The sequence below is a fragment of the Otolemur garnettii genome, unplaced genomic scaffold (genome assembly GCF_000181295.1).
Source record: "Otolemur garnettii isolate 467f Iridium unplaced genomic scaffold, OtoGar3 scaffold00011, whole genome shotgun sequence".
Classification (NCBI taxonomy): domain Eukaryota; kingdom Metazoa; phylum Chordata; class Mammalia; order Primates; family Galagidae; genus Otolemur; species Otolemur garnettii.
Window position 1 is genome coordinate 28,038,166 of NW_003852406.1, and position 13,028 is coordinate 28,051,193.

The 13,028-nt window shown below is 38.6% G+C and overlaps 1 protein-coding gene across 1 annotated transcript in view; it reads right to left on the bottom strand.

Moving 5' to 3' along the window:
- The window catches only part of HMG20A (high mobility group 20A), a 73,681-nt gene that overhangs the window by 2,166 nt on the left and 58,487 nt on the right, over nucleotides 1-13,028 (bottom strand). Inside the window, exons 6-9 of the mRNA XM_003784539.3 lie at nucleotides 12,168-12,199; nucleotides 4,831-4,906; nucleotides 3,907-4,122; nucleotides 2,799-2,941 (exon numbers count right to left, since the gene is read on the bottom strand). Of these exons, the coding sequence (XP_003784587.1) occupies nucleotides 2,805-2,941; nucleotides 3,907-4,122; nucleotides 4,831-4,906; nucleotides 12,168-12,199 (461 nt within the window). The 3' untranslated portion in view covers nucleotides 2,799-2,804. The remainder of the gene's footprint in view (nucleotides 1-2,798; nucleotides 2,942-3,906; nucleotides 4,123-4,830; nucleotides 4,907-12,167; nucleotides 12,200-13,028) is intronic.

The window sequence follows — 13,028 nt, forward strand, 5'->3', positions numbered from 1 at the left end:
GGCCCGGGCTGGATTCGAACCCGCCACCTTAGGTGTATGTGGCTGGTGCCTTAGCCACTTCAGCCACAGGTGCCAAGCCGATAAAAATAATTTTTAAATTTGGTAACATTATAATTACTGAATGGTAATTTTTTTCTGTTTATTTCCTATTTATGTTAATGCTCTATTTCAAGATATTTTTAGTGCTTTCCCCCTCCTCCAACCTCCAACCCTTCCACCATTGCCATGCCTCTGTAGAGAAATGTTTTAGAAAAGGCCAGTGTAGTGGCTCATGCCTGCAATCCTAGCACTCTGGGAGGCCAAGGCCAGTGGATTGCCTGAGCTCACCAGTTTGAGACCAGACTGAGCCAGAGCAAGACTTCATCTCTAAAAACAAAAAAATAGCCAGGTGTTGTGGAGGGCACCTTTAGTCCCAGCTACTTGGGAGGCTGAGGCAAAACAATTGTTTAACAATTGTTTAAGAGTTTGAGGTTGCTGTGAACTGTGACACCATGGCACTCTACCCAGGGTGATGAAAAAAAAAAAAAAGAGGCATTTTTAGGCAAGAGGTTTACCTCCTTGGATTTAGCTTCTTCATATATAAAAATTTTAGATTTGTAAAGGCCCCTTCCAGCTTTAATATATTCCTCTATGCTTGTGAACCATTAGTTTCCCTTCACTCATTGGCTCCTGACAATAGATGAAACCTTTGCCAAACTCATGTCAGAGTAATTTATTGTACCACGAGTGCTGGGGACATCAGGCCTAGCTGTCTGTACATATCTGTATAATGAAGCCAACATAGTATTAATCACAGCCTTTGTAATTGTTTTATTTGACAGTTTGGGGGGTATAGAGAACTCTCTATTCTTAGTTATATTTGCGTGGCTAGATTGTAAGAATCTGTAGTAATATAAGAGTTCACATTTTCACAGGCAAAATGTCTGCAGGTTAAAATCAAGGATGACGGTAATATTTGGTTTTCAAAGACACTTCACAGAGCAGATATTACAGTTTACATCATTAACATGGATAAAGCTTTATAAGAGTCTTATTGGCAAAATGCTCAAAATGGAAAACCACTCTTGGCTCAATACTTGAATTAACTGCCCTATACCTGTGTGAGGAGATACCATGTTATCAATTACTGTTTTCTTTCACAATCCTCCACACCATTTTCCCAGCACTCTCTTCAAGCCTGCAAGAGTGCTAATTGAAAACACTGTGTGAAAACGAGAAGGATGATGAGCTCCTGAAAATCCCAGGCCTAGATTTACAAGCTGTTCCCTTCATAAGCAGCAGCAGTAATGCCACTTCTTTATTCTGCAGGGAGTCCAGCCATCTCTTAGAAGCACAGTCCGTTCCATCTGGCTACTCACTAGAAGGACAGTAATCCTTCCCCCATTAGAGCATGGCTGAGGCTAAAATATAATAAATTGCCTTGTACAGTTACCCGCCAAGGGCATGAGCAAGAAGGATAAAAACTTCTGCCTTTGTCTCTGCTAGCAGATGTTGCCTCATTAAAGAATCATGGATTTTATTTATCCTGATACATGTTACTCAAAGTCCAAACTGAGCCAGAATATGAATTATGTACATGAGTGCGCGCCTGTACCTATAGGACAAATAAAGATTTGAATCCGTGACCAGCCATTCTAAGGAACATATTCTGCTGTTGACTTTTGCTTTAGTATGCACATGTGGCCAGCTCATTTTATGGTCCAATCCTAACATTCCCACACAGTTTATATGTCTATAGGTATGGAATAATTTAATTGATAGACCAAAGAACTGCCAATTTTGTGGACAGCATACTAAAAAGGCATCCTATCTCTAGGAATTTGAGTGAACAAATAAAAATTTCATTTAAGAAATGGTATCTGATAAATGACCATTAATACCAAAAAGTCTGCAAGGGTAGATCCCTTCTAGAAATGTATGTTTTCCCCCTCTAAAAGGATATAACACATACTATCACACATTTGTTAAATATATTTTTTAAAAGCTTATTTTCTCTCTCATCTTTTGCTTGAAAGTTTGTTTTTAAACAAACCAGGGCATTAACTATTTTACTGTTAGGTCAGTATTTAACTAGGTCAGTATTTATTTAACTATTAAAACCAGGCATTAACTATTTTACTGTTAGGTCAGTCCACATCAATTTAACATACAAGGGTCACTCTGCTACCAAGTGGTAAATGAAAATGCTTTCTACTTACCACATATATGGGATCATATATATACAATGCCTTGCTGACTACTTCTAAATTATCATTAGTATTTTCAAGGGAAAAAGAAGATTAACAATCAAGTGATATTTATTTTGTTCTGAGTACCGTTTTGGGGGTGATTTCCTCTAAAATTAAAAAAATCTTCAAAATCCTTGGGAACCTAATACTCAAGAAGAGAGCCTTAAATAAGTGACAAAGCTAGAACTAAAGTTGAATCAAAGAAATCATGCTTTTTCCATTAAACCATTCTAAAGCATGTATGCATAGGAAAAACTGTCTCTCCTTCTTTCCTTTGCTTTCCTCCCTCCCTTCCTTCCTTCCATTTTTACTGACAGGATCTCACTACATTGCCCAGGCTAGACCAAATTCCTGGGCTCAGGTGATTCTGCTACTTTAGCCTCCGGAGTAGCTGGGACTACAGTTATTCTGTTTTCTAACATTATTTACTATATTTAGCAGCCATGCAACACAATCTTAATCAAGTCCCCAACTCATTCATTCAATGTATTATAATTCCAGAGCTTTAGTAGTATTGATACAGTTTGATGACATCTTATTTTGAATGATGTACTTTCAGTAAGCACTCACCATTCACTAACGATCAAGCCTGTTCACAACTTCTCGAACTGTAGCTATGAAGTTTTCATTGTCTTGGGGGTTAGCTAAAATAATACTGTGCAGTCTGTTCATATATGAGTCAATGGTGTCCACTGTAGGTGTCTCTCCACTTCCTGAAGGGAGATAAGACGAGAAAGAGTAAGAAAATCAACTGGTCGCAGTGGTTGATATCTGTAATCCTAGTATTCTGGGAGGCCAAGGTGGGTGGATGGCTTGACCTCAGGAGTTCAAGACCAACCTGAGCAAGAGTGAAATCCGTCTTTACTGAAAACAGAAAAACTAGCTAGGTATCATGGCAGGAGCCTACTTGGGAGGCTGAGGCAAGGGGATCACTTGAGCCCAGGAGTTTGAGGTTGCTATGAGCTATAACACCACAGCAGTCTACCCAGGTGACAGTCTCTAAGAAAAAAAAAAAGTTAAGAAAATCCTCCCCATTCAGTTTAACTATAAAACAGTTAAATGGAATACCCAGCAAAAGAATTGTGATTCTAATGTGGCCTACTCTATAAATAAGATACAAAGGCTTTTAGGCCTCAAAAAATGAAGTTAATCCACATTCTTAATATTCTTAATAAGTCCATATTCTTAATAAACAGATGGGCTCAATACTAGCTGTACAGAATACATGAATAGCTGCATATAACAGAAGGTGAGAGTTCTCCCAGTTTTCTACTGTTGACTATCCTCAAACTGAGAATATATAAGAAATACTAGTGTTTATTTTCTCTTCCTTCCCATTAAAACAAAAACAAAGCAAGCAAACATACATAAGTAAAAGTGCTCTCCTAAAGATTTTTTACTCAGTTTCCACTGTTCTGAATATCAAATCAAGGTTAACAGAAAGGAAAATAGATCAGATTAAAATGTAAGTAGACAAAAATTTAAGTGATCAGAGAACCTGAGATTTTGGATGATTTTAGCCAATATTGACATTCTGTGACCTACAGAAAATCCTGAGGAGGAAACACCACTTATTTCAATAATTTTCCTCAGGAGAAGATCACCCCCGCTCTGTGAACAGCACACCTCTCTCCCCAAGACACCCTGGCCTCCCCCAGGAAGTGCCAGGATGCGTTACCAGGCAGGGGCATGCCGGCGAAGCTGCTGGCCAGCACCTGCCGCAGGGTCTCCAAGTGCTGCTGCAGGACAGTGTTGCGGCTCCGCTCCTGGATCACGTCCACCTCCAGCTTCTCCACCGCGGTCCGCATGCTCTCCACGTGCTTCTGCAGGGCTGCGTTCCTCTCCTCAAACTCCATGTTGGACTTGCGGAGCTGGCGGAGCTCTGCCTCACGAGCTGAGAACGCACATGCCAAGGAACACACAGCAGGACTAGATGGAGTCCTGAGGGTCCCAGTGACTCTTCTAGGGACATCTGTTCAGCTGCTTCCAGTTTAGCAACTCGACCTCATCCCCCTATTCCCATTATAGCATTCCAGATAGCAATTTCAGCAATGAAACGCCTGGCTCCCCAGAGCTGCTTTAATTCTTAAAGTTAGTCATATTCTATACATAAGATTGCAACAAGCAGTTGCAATTCCTAGTGGTTTTCTTTGTTTTGTTTTTTAGTTTTGCTTTTTAAAATTGTATAGTGAAAAGCCTGAGGGGTTTCCTAGGAGGATCCTGGGACAACAGCCAAGCACAGATGTTGGTACCCATCTTTACAAAAACAGGATCAGCTTTGCTCTTACTTATTTCATGTTTTGCACCCCCATGTAAGCTTTCATTTGTACAAAAGTTTCCAGGCTAAGAGTCTGAAAGCAAATGAATTAGTGGTTTACATTTATGTTCTTTGATCCAGAGGTCATAGAAGCTTTCATAACACTAGCCTAGCCTCTCTTGACTGGTCCTTGAGTAGGTACTTTTACTACAGAGAGAAATATAAGCAGTTATTCTTCTAGGCCAGTTGTAATGTAGGGTATCAATATTGCTTTTGAGCAGTGAATTAAGAACTAAATCCCCTGGCAGAAACCTAAGGAACATGAAAAGAAACTTCAGTAATCACCTTTGCTGTGGTTCAGGAATTCTTCTGTAAATATAGGGATGTCAAAAACAGATCGTTCCTTTACCTCTGTTTCTTTCTGTGAATCAAGAGTAACAAAATAGTTTATTCTGACACAGAAGCTAAATTAAATCATGGCGCCTGAAGTCACAATGACCACATCTTCCTTAAATAGTAGGGAGAGCAGGAATCAGTCCAGGTGAGGCTGTGAGAAATGTTATTCACCTTTTCACTGGAATCAAAGTTTCATAAAGCTTATGCAGGTTAAGGATTCAGTTCTCTCAGGTGTGCAACTGCTGTGCAATGAGAAGCCTTAATACAAACCTATATAAATTTCCCTAATGGAGAATTTGAAGCCATTTCTTAGCTTTATGTTTTGAACAGTCAACAATATAAAGTTGTAAAAGGGATTGGAGGTGGGAATTGAGAAAGAGTATTTTTTTAGTCACTTTTGCTGGTTATACGTGTAAAATGCTTAGACAGAATTATGAAATCTAAATTTGCAGAGTGGACAAGAAATTTAAGCAAAAATTGCCAACCATGAGCAAAAATCATAATATTCCATTGATTATTTATTTATGAGCAGCAGCCTATCTTTGTGGATCTTTTATACTTTCTTCAGATATAGGAAAAACAAAACATATAAAACCAAGAAATTAGAAATAACGAGGCTCTAAACATGAGAATGCTAAGGATTATGTGAGATGGGAAATAACAAAGCCTAAAATTAATTTATCAATAAGCCATTAAAAATGAAGTCTCACAAAACCACTGCAAAATATATTCCACAATGATCCTTAAGAATAAAGTTAATAATTCAAGATGCTTTGGCTGTTGCTTCTACAATGAATTTAAAGTTGAAAGCATTATGAATATTAATTACAAGTATCTTGGCACAGTGCTGAAAATCTTACATAAGATGTTAAAAAGAATGTCACAAAGTGAGAACTAAAGAAACTGCTGGTGAAATCTGAAGATTCTAAAACCTTTATAACATAAGAAACAGTAAACAAAATACCTAGAAATCATTCCCATAAAAACGTGTAAAGTCAGAGATAGAATATATTTTTCCTACTTTTGTCATTACTAGCGTTTTACCTTTGAACACAAAATAACTTGGTGCCCAGTAGAAAAGCTAAGCAGTCAATAGCCTATAAGGAAATTCTGACAGCCTAGCTCCTGTCTTCATACTGGTTTTGGCCTATAAGGGGGCTGGGCTATGTGAACTGCCTGCCAATGGTAGGTGATCAAGAAGGACATTTAAAAATAGCTGGGTGTGGTGGCTCACACCTGTAATCCTGGCACTCCAGGAGGCCAAGGCGAGTGGATTGCCTGAGCTCACAGGTTCAAGACCAGCCTGAGCCAGAGTGAGACCTCATCTCTAAAAATAGCCAGACGTGTGGCGGGCGCCTATAGTCCCAGCTACTGGGGAGGCTGAGATAAGAGGATTGCTTTAGCCTAAGAGTCTGAGGTTCCTATGAGCTGTGATGCCAGGGCACTCACTCTACAGAAGGTGACAAAGTGAGAGTCTGTCTCAAAAAAAATAAATAAATAAATAAAATAAAGAGTGGCACCTGTGGCTCAGTGAGTAGGGCGCCAGCCCCATATACCGAGGGTGGCAGGTTTGAACCCAGCCCTGGCCAAACTGCAACAACAACAACAAAAAGACATTTAAAGTGGAAGTCTGGAAAGCTATGTATTTACCTGAGGAAAATTTTAAAGCTCTTATTTTCACCCTATCTTTTCCCTCCTAAAGCAAGCAAGCAAGCAAAGTTTCCTAGAACAATTTAAAAATAAACAACAAAATTAACAATATTCCCCAATATCAGGAGCTAAAACTCTACTGTGAGCCAGTTCCTTATGGATTTCAATGAGAACTAATGTATGTGCAAGAAAGGCTGTTCCCAGAAGGGATTTCAGAAACATTTTTCACACAAAAATACACACTGATACAGCAATGGCTTTCCCTCAACTCTGCCGACTTAACATATGGTTTAACTCTCTTACTAGGTTACTGAAGGAAAACAGAAACTTTATGATATACAATCCTAATATATACAAGGCACAACAGATATATGCATAAGTCCACAAATGACTTAGGATAAAGTCTTAATGACTTTATCACCCTATCTTGTTCAGTCTCCTACTTAACTGTATACTTGTATGAGATCAGTTACCTAGCTATAGGTCCCAGTTATCTGCCAGTTAGGTGGGTAAGTGGAGATGACTGGCTCCCATTACCATGGTACAAAGAACCCTCTATGAGGTCTTGACTTTCTTCAGACTGGTAATTCTGTTCTCTCCTCTGCCAGCGTAGTCCAAACTAAACTAATTAAGTAAAGGCAGAGACACCACATAGGTGCCTTAACACACTGTCCCCTGGTACAGATTCTCAGAGTGCAAAATAAGAAACATTAAAGCAATTAAATGAAACTGTTCAGTCTCTGAAAGGCAACAGAGAAATTCTACTTAACAGAAGAGTGGTAATAAAAACCATCAGCACTCTTCCATTACTGAGTACATTACTCGGCATGGAGAGGATCCTCCTGGGGGCTCAGATATACTTAAGCTGCTCCAAGGATCGCTCAAGGGATTAAAATCATAAGGATTTGATTACCTCTTCATTGAAAGGGTCTAATTTGTTCAGGCTGAGAGTCATTTTGTCATTTCTCATAAATTAAAGGAGAAACAAAATTATTGTTTCTATCTTAGTTCTCACATGAGATGCAGACGCTTTCTTGAGAGGAATACAGCTGAAGCCTGGGTCTAGTGGGCTGGCTTTTATTTGAGAGGAGCAAGAATACTCTTCACTTTGGTTTTTCATTCCATATACTGAGTGGAGGGTAAGAGATCAGAGGCCTTTTTGAACTGAACCTATTTTACTGTTTTCTAGGCTCAGGGCCAAAATTTTCAGAGTGTGATATTCTTCTCTCAAGAGCTCTTTACTTTGGGGAACGCTCTTAATAGTGTGTACCAGATTGAAGTGCCCCACTGCTATGCAGAATGGCTTTCAGGTCAGCATTTCTTTAGCTCTAATATGTATTTTTGAGTACCTGCCCTGGTAACAGTGTCTTAGGGATTCAAATTCCATTTAGGAATACAATAGGCTTCTGTATTATACATAAACCAAATAATTTCTGTCTTAACTGGCAACAAATTTTGCTGCCATCTATGGAAACCAGGCCAGTTTTAACTTTCAACACTGTTTCATTTATTCTATGTAACATAGCATGGCATTATGCTGCCAAGAATGCTAGATTGTGACACAGAAGGACTGGGTTTCAGCCACACTTTTGTCTCTAACTTGATTTAGTAAGTGATTGTGGGTAAATTCTTTCATGTCTTAGGCAATCACTTTCTTCTCTGGCCAAATGAGGTGGTTAGTTAAGAGGATCTCGGAGGTCTCAGTATTCTAAGATGAGATTGAAGACTATTCTATCACATTTCTTATTTTATTCTTATCTATGATGTTTAGACACTTGGCAAGATACTTGTTCTTTTATTAACCAAGACTTATGCTCAAGTCATTTTACCTATGGTGAGGTACCTCTGCAAAACCTGGGTCATCTTTTGAGGCCTGATTCTGTTCCTCCTTTCCATGGGCTCCTTTTGTAGCTGCTTTTCACCTCTGGTGCTTTCCATTTTTTTGAACTCTTATTATAGTAAGAGATTATATGTAAGAAAATTATTGTGTATAACAGTTTAAAAACAGTTCTAAAGCTTTCAAACCAATTCTTTTATCCTGAAGTTGTTCTGAAATTACCTAATTTAGTAAATATATTATTCAGGGAAAAATACACACTGATACAGCAAGGGACACTGGGTCAACAATGTTACTCTGAGAGCTTTATCCTGATGTGTGCATACGGACAGACTTATAGACTGCTGCAACTCCTGCTGGCTCTTCACCTTCCCACTACTTTTTTGTTGTTGTTTTATTTAACATGTGTAAATGTTTATTTATTTTATTAATTTTTTGGGAGACAGAGACTCACTCTATTGCTTAGGCTAGAATGCATCACAGCTCAAACTGCTGGCGTAAGCAATTCCCCTGTCTAAGCCTCTCAAGTAGGCTGGGATTACAGGTGTACACCACCACACCTGGATAATTTTCTATTTTTTGTAGAGATGGAGTCTTGCTCTTGCTCAGGCTGGTCTCAAACTTCTGTCCTCAAGCAGTCCACCCTACTTGGCCTCCCAAAGTGCTAGGACTACAAGTGTGTGCCACCACACATGGCCACTGGTCTGAATCTTGAAACAGGAAAATCACATGGAGATTCATTCCTTTTCATAAATTACAAAAATTATGGAAATTCCTATCACACTGATGTATGTATTTTAATAAAAATCTTCATTTCTTAAATTAGTAGTGGCCTCTATGATTCACTAAATCTATTATATCTTTACTGACTGCAACTATCAACTTTTTATTTTTATTTTTTATTGTTGAGGGTTCATTGAGAGTACAAGAAACCAGGTTACATTGATTGCATTTGTTAGGTAAAGACCCTCTTACAATCGTGTCTTGCCCCCAAAAGGTATGGCACACACCAAGACCCCACCCCCTTGCTCCTTCCCTCTCTCTGCTCTTCATTTTCCCACTCATCCCTTCTTCTTTCTCTCTCTGCTCTCCTCTTCCCCCACCCCTACTGTGTCATTAATTATCCTCATATCGAAATTGAGTACATAGGATTCATGTTTCTCCATTCTTATGATGTTTTACTAAGAATAATGTGTTCCACGTCCATACAGGTTAATACAAATGCTGTAAAGTCTCCATTTTTTTAATGGCTGAATAGTATTCCATAGTGTACATATACAACAGCTTGTTAATCCATTCTTGGGTTGGTGGGCATTTAGGCTGTTTCCACATTTTGACGATTGTAAATTGAGCTGCAATAAACAGTCTTGTACAAGTGTCCTTATGATAAAAGGATTTTCTTTCCTTTTGGGTACATGCCCACTAATGGGATTATAGGATCAAATGGGGGGTCTAGACTGAGTTCTTTGAGGGTTCTCTATTTTTTTATTTTTTATTATTTTTTTTGAGACAGAGTTTCAATTTGTTGCCCTAGGTCGAGTGTCGTGGTGTTACAGCTCACAGCAATCTCAAACTCTTGGGCTCAAGTGAATTCTCTTGTCTCAGCCTCCAAAGTAGCTGGGACTACAGGTGCCTGTCACGATGCCCAGCTATTTTTTAGAGACAGGGTCTTGCACTTGCTGGAGCTGGTCTCGAACCTTTGAGCTCAGGCAATCCATGCACCTTGGCCTCCCACTGCATTGGGCCTATCAACTTTACTTTTGAAGACAAAAATGTTAGATACAGCTTGCCTGGCAAAATCCATAGTGATGAAATGAGTGACTGATTGACTATAAAATGTGAGATCTAATATTACTAATTACTGTCCAAATTCTCTTTTGTAACCATTCATGATATTGGTGTATGGGGTACACAGATAAAGGATGAGAGAAAGAAGTAATTATACAAGTATCTGGTACTATGGAAAGCTTGAAACGTTATTCAGTTATGATTTAAAATGGAAAGCATACACAATTTCTCAAGCAAAAAGTATATATAATATTTTATCCAAATTATAGCACAGAGATGCATATATTACTACATTTATATAGGATTTATCTAATGAATAAAACACTAATATTTACTATGCTTCTCACTTTACAATTCGTAGATGGTAATACACCTATTTAATCTGTGAATTTGAATCTCTTCTCTGTTTTGAAGGTCACCAACATCAAATGAGGTCTAACTTCAACTATAAGATAAATAAGTTAGTATTTTGAAGAAATGATTTCCTTGATTTAGTCCAAAACCAAATACATGTAAAAGAGTAAATCAGAATTTTCTTTTTTTTAGGAAAATTCTTTTTGTTCAAATTACCATTGTTATTTCAAGTCAACTTTGAATGGATTCTTGTATAAAAATAATTATTCATGGGGCCAGGAGTGGTGGCTCACATGTGTAATCCTAGTACTTTGAGAGGGTGAGGTGGGAGGATTGCTTGAGCTCAGAAGTTTGGAGACCAGCCTGAGCAAGAGTGAGACCCCATCTCTACTAAAAGTAGAAAAACCAGCCGGGTGTTGTGGCAGATGCTTATAGTCTCAGCTACTTGGGAGGCTGGGGCAAGAGCATTGCTTGGACCCAGGAGTTTAGGTGCTATTAGCTCTGATGCCACAGTACTCTACCTAGGGCAACAGAATGAGACTCTGTCTCAAAAAAAAAAAAAAAAAAAAATTAATGGAATACCTTCTCCATGGAACAGCATCATCCTAGGTGGTATGGGGTTGATTCACACTCTTTGGCTGTCACACAGAAGTACCTGAATAAGTTCAACATTGGGCAGATCAGCCAAGTGCATAAGAGAAGCACACAGAGCCATGAGGGTTAAAGGAAGTTGGAGGAAACAAGAAAAGTTTAAAGGAGGAATCAGAACTTGAAATAGTCATTTGATAAGTAGAATTTTGAAAAGCAGAAATAGGATGATGGAGGAAGTGGAAAAAAAAGTATAAGGGAGAAGAAGTACTCTTATGAAAGGAATAATTCAAGCATAGGCAGGAAGCAGAGAAGAATAGGACACCTGGAAGACAGTGAGTAGCAAAGATTTTAAGTATATGATATACACATAAGGAGATAATAGGAGTTAGGATTTAGTTATAGAAGAACCTGACTGCTGAGTTTGAATGTGATGTGGTAAGGAATGAGGACTCACTGAGTATTTTAAAGCATGAAATTACCAGATTTTATCTTTTTACGACCATTTATCTTTTTACGAACCACAGCTTTCATATATTTAAAGCTCTCTATAAGCAAAGCCAATACACACAGGCCTAAATCCTATATACACATAGAAACATAAAACCAAATGGGAGGAAAAGGCCACTATACAAACATATGCATGTGAGATGAGGGATCAGGAGAGGATTGACACTGTAGATTTTAACCAAATGCTATATTCTTTAAATAACAACTTTTTGAGAGTTAGACTAAGGTACATGGTGATGATAAACTATGGTCATGTTATGGCTTTCAGCTGGCCCTCATTTCTATACTTCATTCCAAATTCCAGCCATTTTTGGCATTTAAAGCCAATTAAATTCCTAGACCATAGGAAAAGATTGGGGCTAGAGGCTACAGTTCAAGGACAGGAATACAATGTAAGCATCTGCCATCTGTTAAGAAGCCTTGAACTAAAGTAACTCATTCAGTCTGAATTATGAAGTAGAAAATATTCTGCCATTCATACAAAAATAGCACTTCAAACAGCAATATTATTATAAATACACAGAGTACATATATGATAAGTAGACAGATGGCTAATTACCTCATGATCATGAGTGGCCTGCCGGGCTGCATCTAAAAATATGAAAGAATAAGAGAACATTAAACTGAAAACAGAACAATAACAAAATCCAAGTACATGTATGATTATGCCAAACTATAAAGTCTGTTGGTATACGTACACTCTCACAACATGTGATATTTTTCCTTAAGGCTTTATTAATCAGTCAACAAAAGTCAAAGGTAACCCCATACCTACAGTGTACATAATTAGGCATAAGAGAAACAGAAGACATATTTCTTATTTTTTTAATTTAAAAAAAATTTCATTTGGGTGATAGGGTCTTGCTCTGACACTGAGGCTGGAGCGCAGTAGCATGATCATAGCTTACTATAATCTTGAACTCCTGGGCTCAAATGATCCCCTTGCCTCAGCCTTCTGAGTAGTTGGGACTACAAGCATGCACCACTGTGCCTGGCTCATTTGTTTAATTTTTAGAGAAGGATTCTTGCTATGTTGCCAAGGCTAGCTGGGAACTCCTGGTTTCAGGGATCCTTCTGCCTCAGCCTCTCAAAAGTGCTAGGATTACTAGGCATTAGCCACTGCACCCAGCCACATAGTTTTTACTTTTGAGGAGATTCAAGTGGTAGGTGGACAGGAAACACATACCAAAGGCTGTACAACATTATAGTTTTAGCAGGCAAGATGTCCAAATGTGGAGAAGCAGCCATGGTGAAAGAACAAAAGACTAGCTGTGGGTGGTGCTTCTTCGGCAGTGTTTCCTGGGGATGGAGAATGTGAAGTTGGACTTCTGAAAGTGTGCTGAATGATTTTTACAGAGAACAAAAAGATCTGTGAAGGAGGCTCGGCGCCTATAGCTCAACCAGCTAAGGCGCCAGCCAC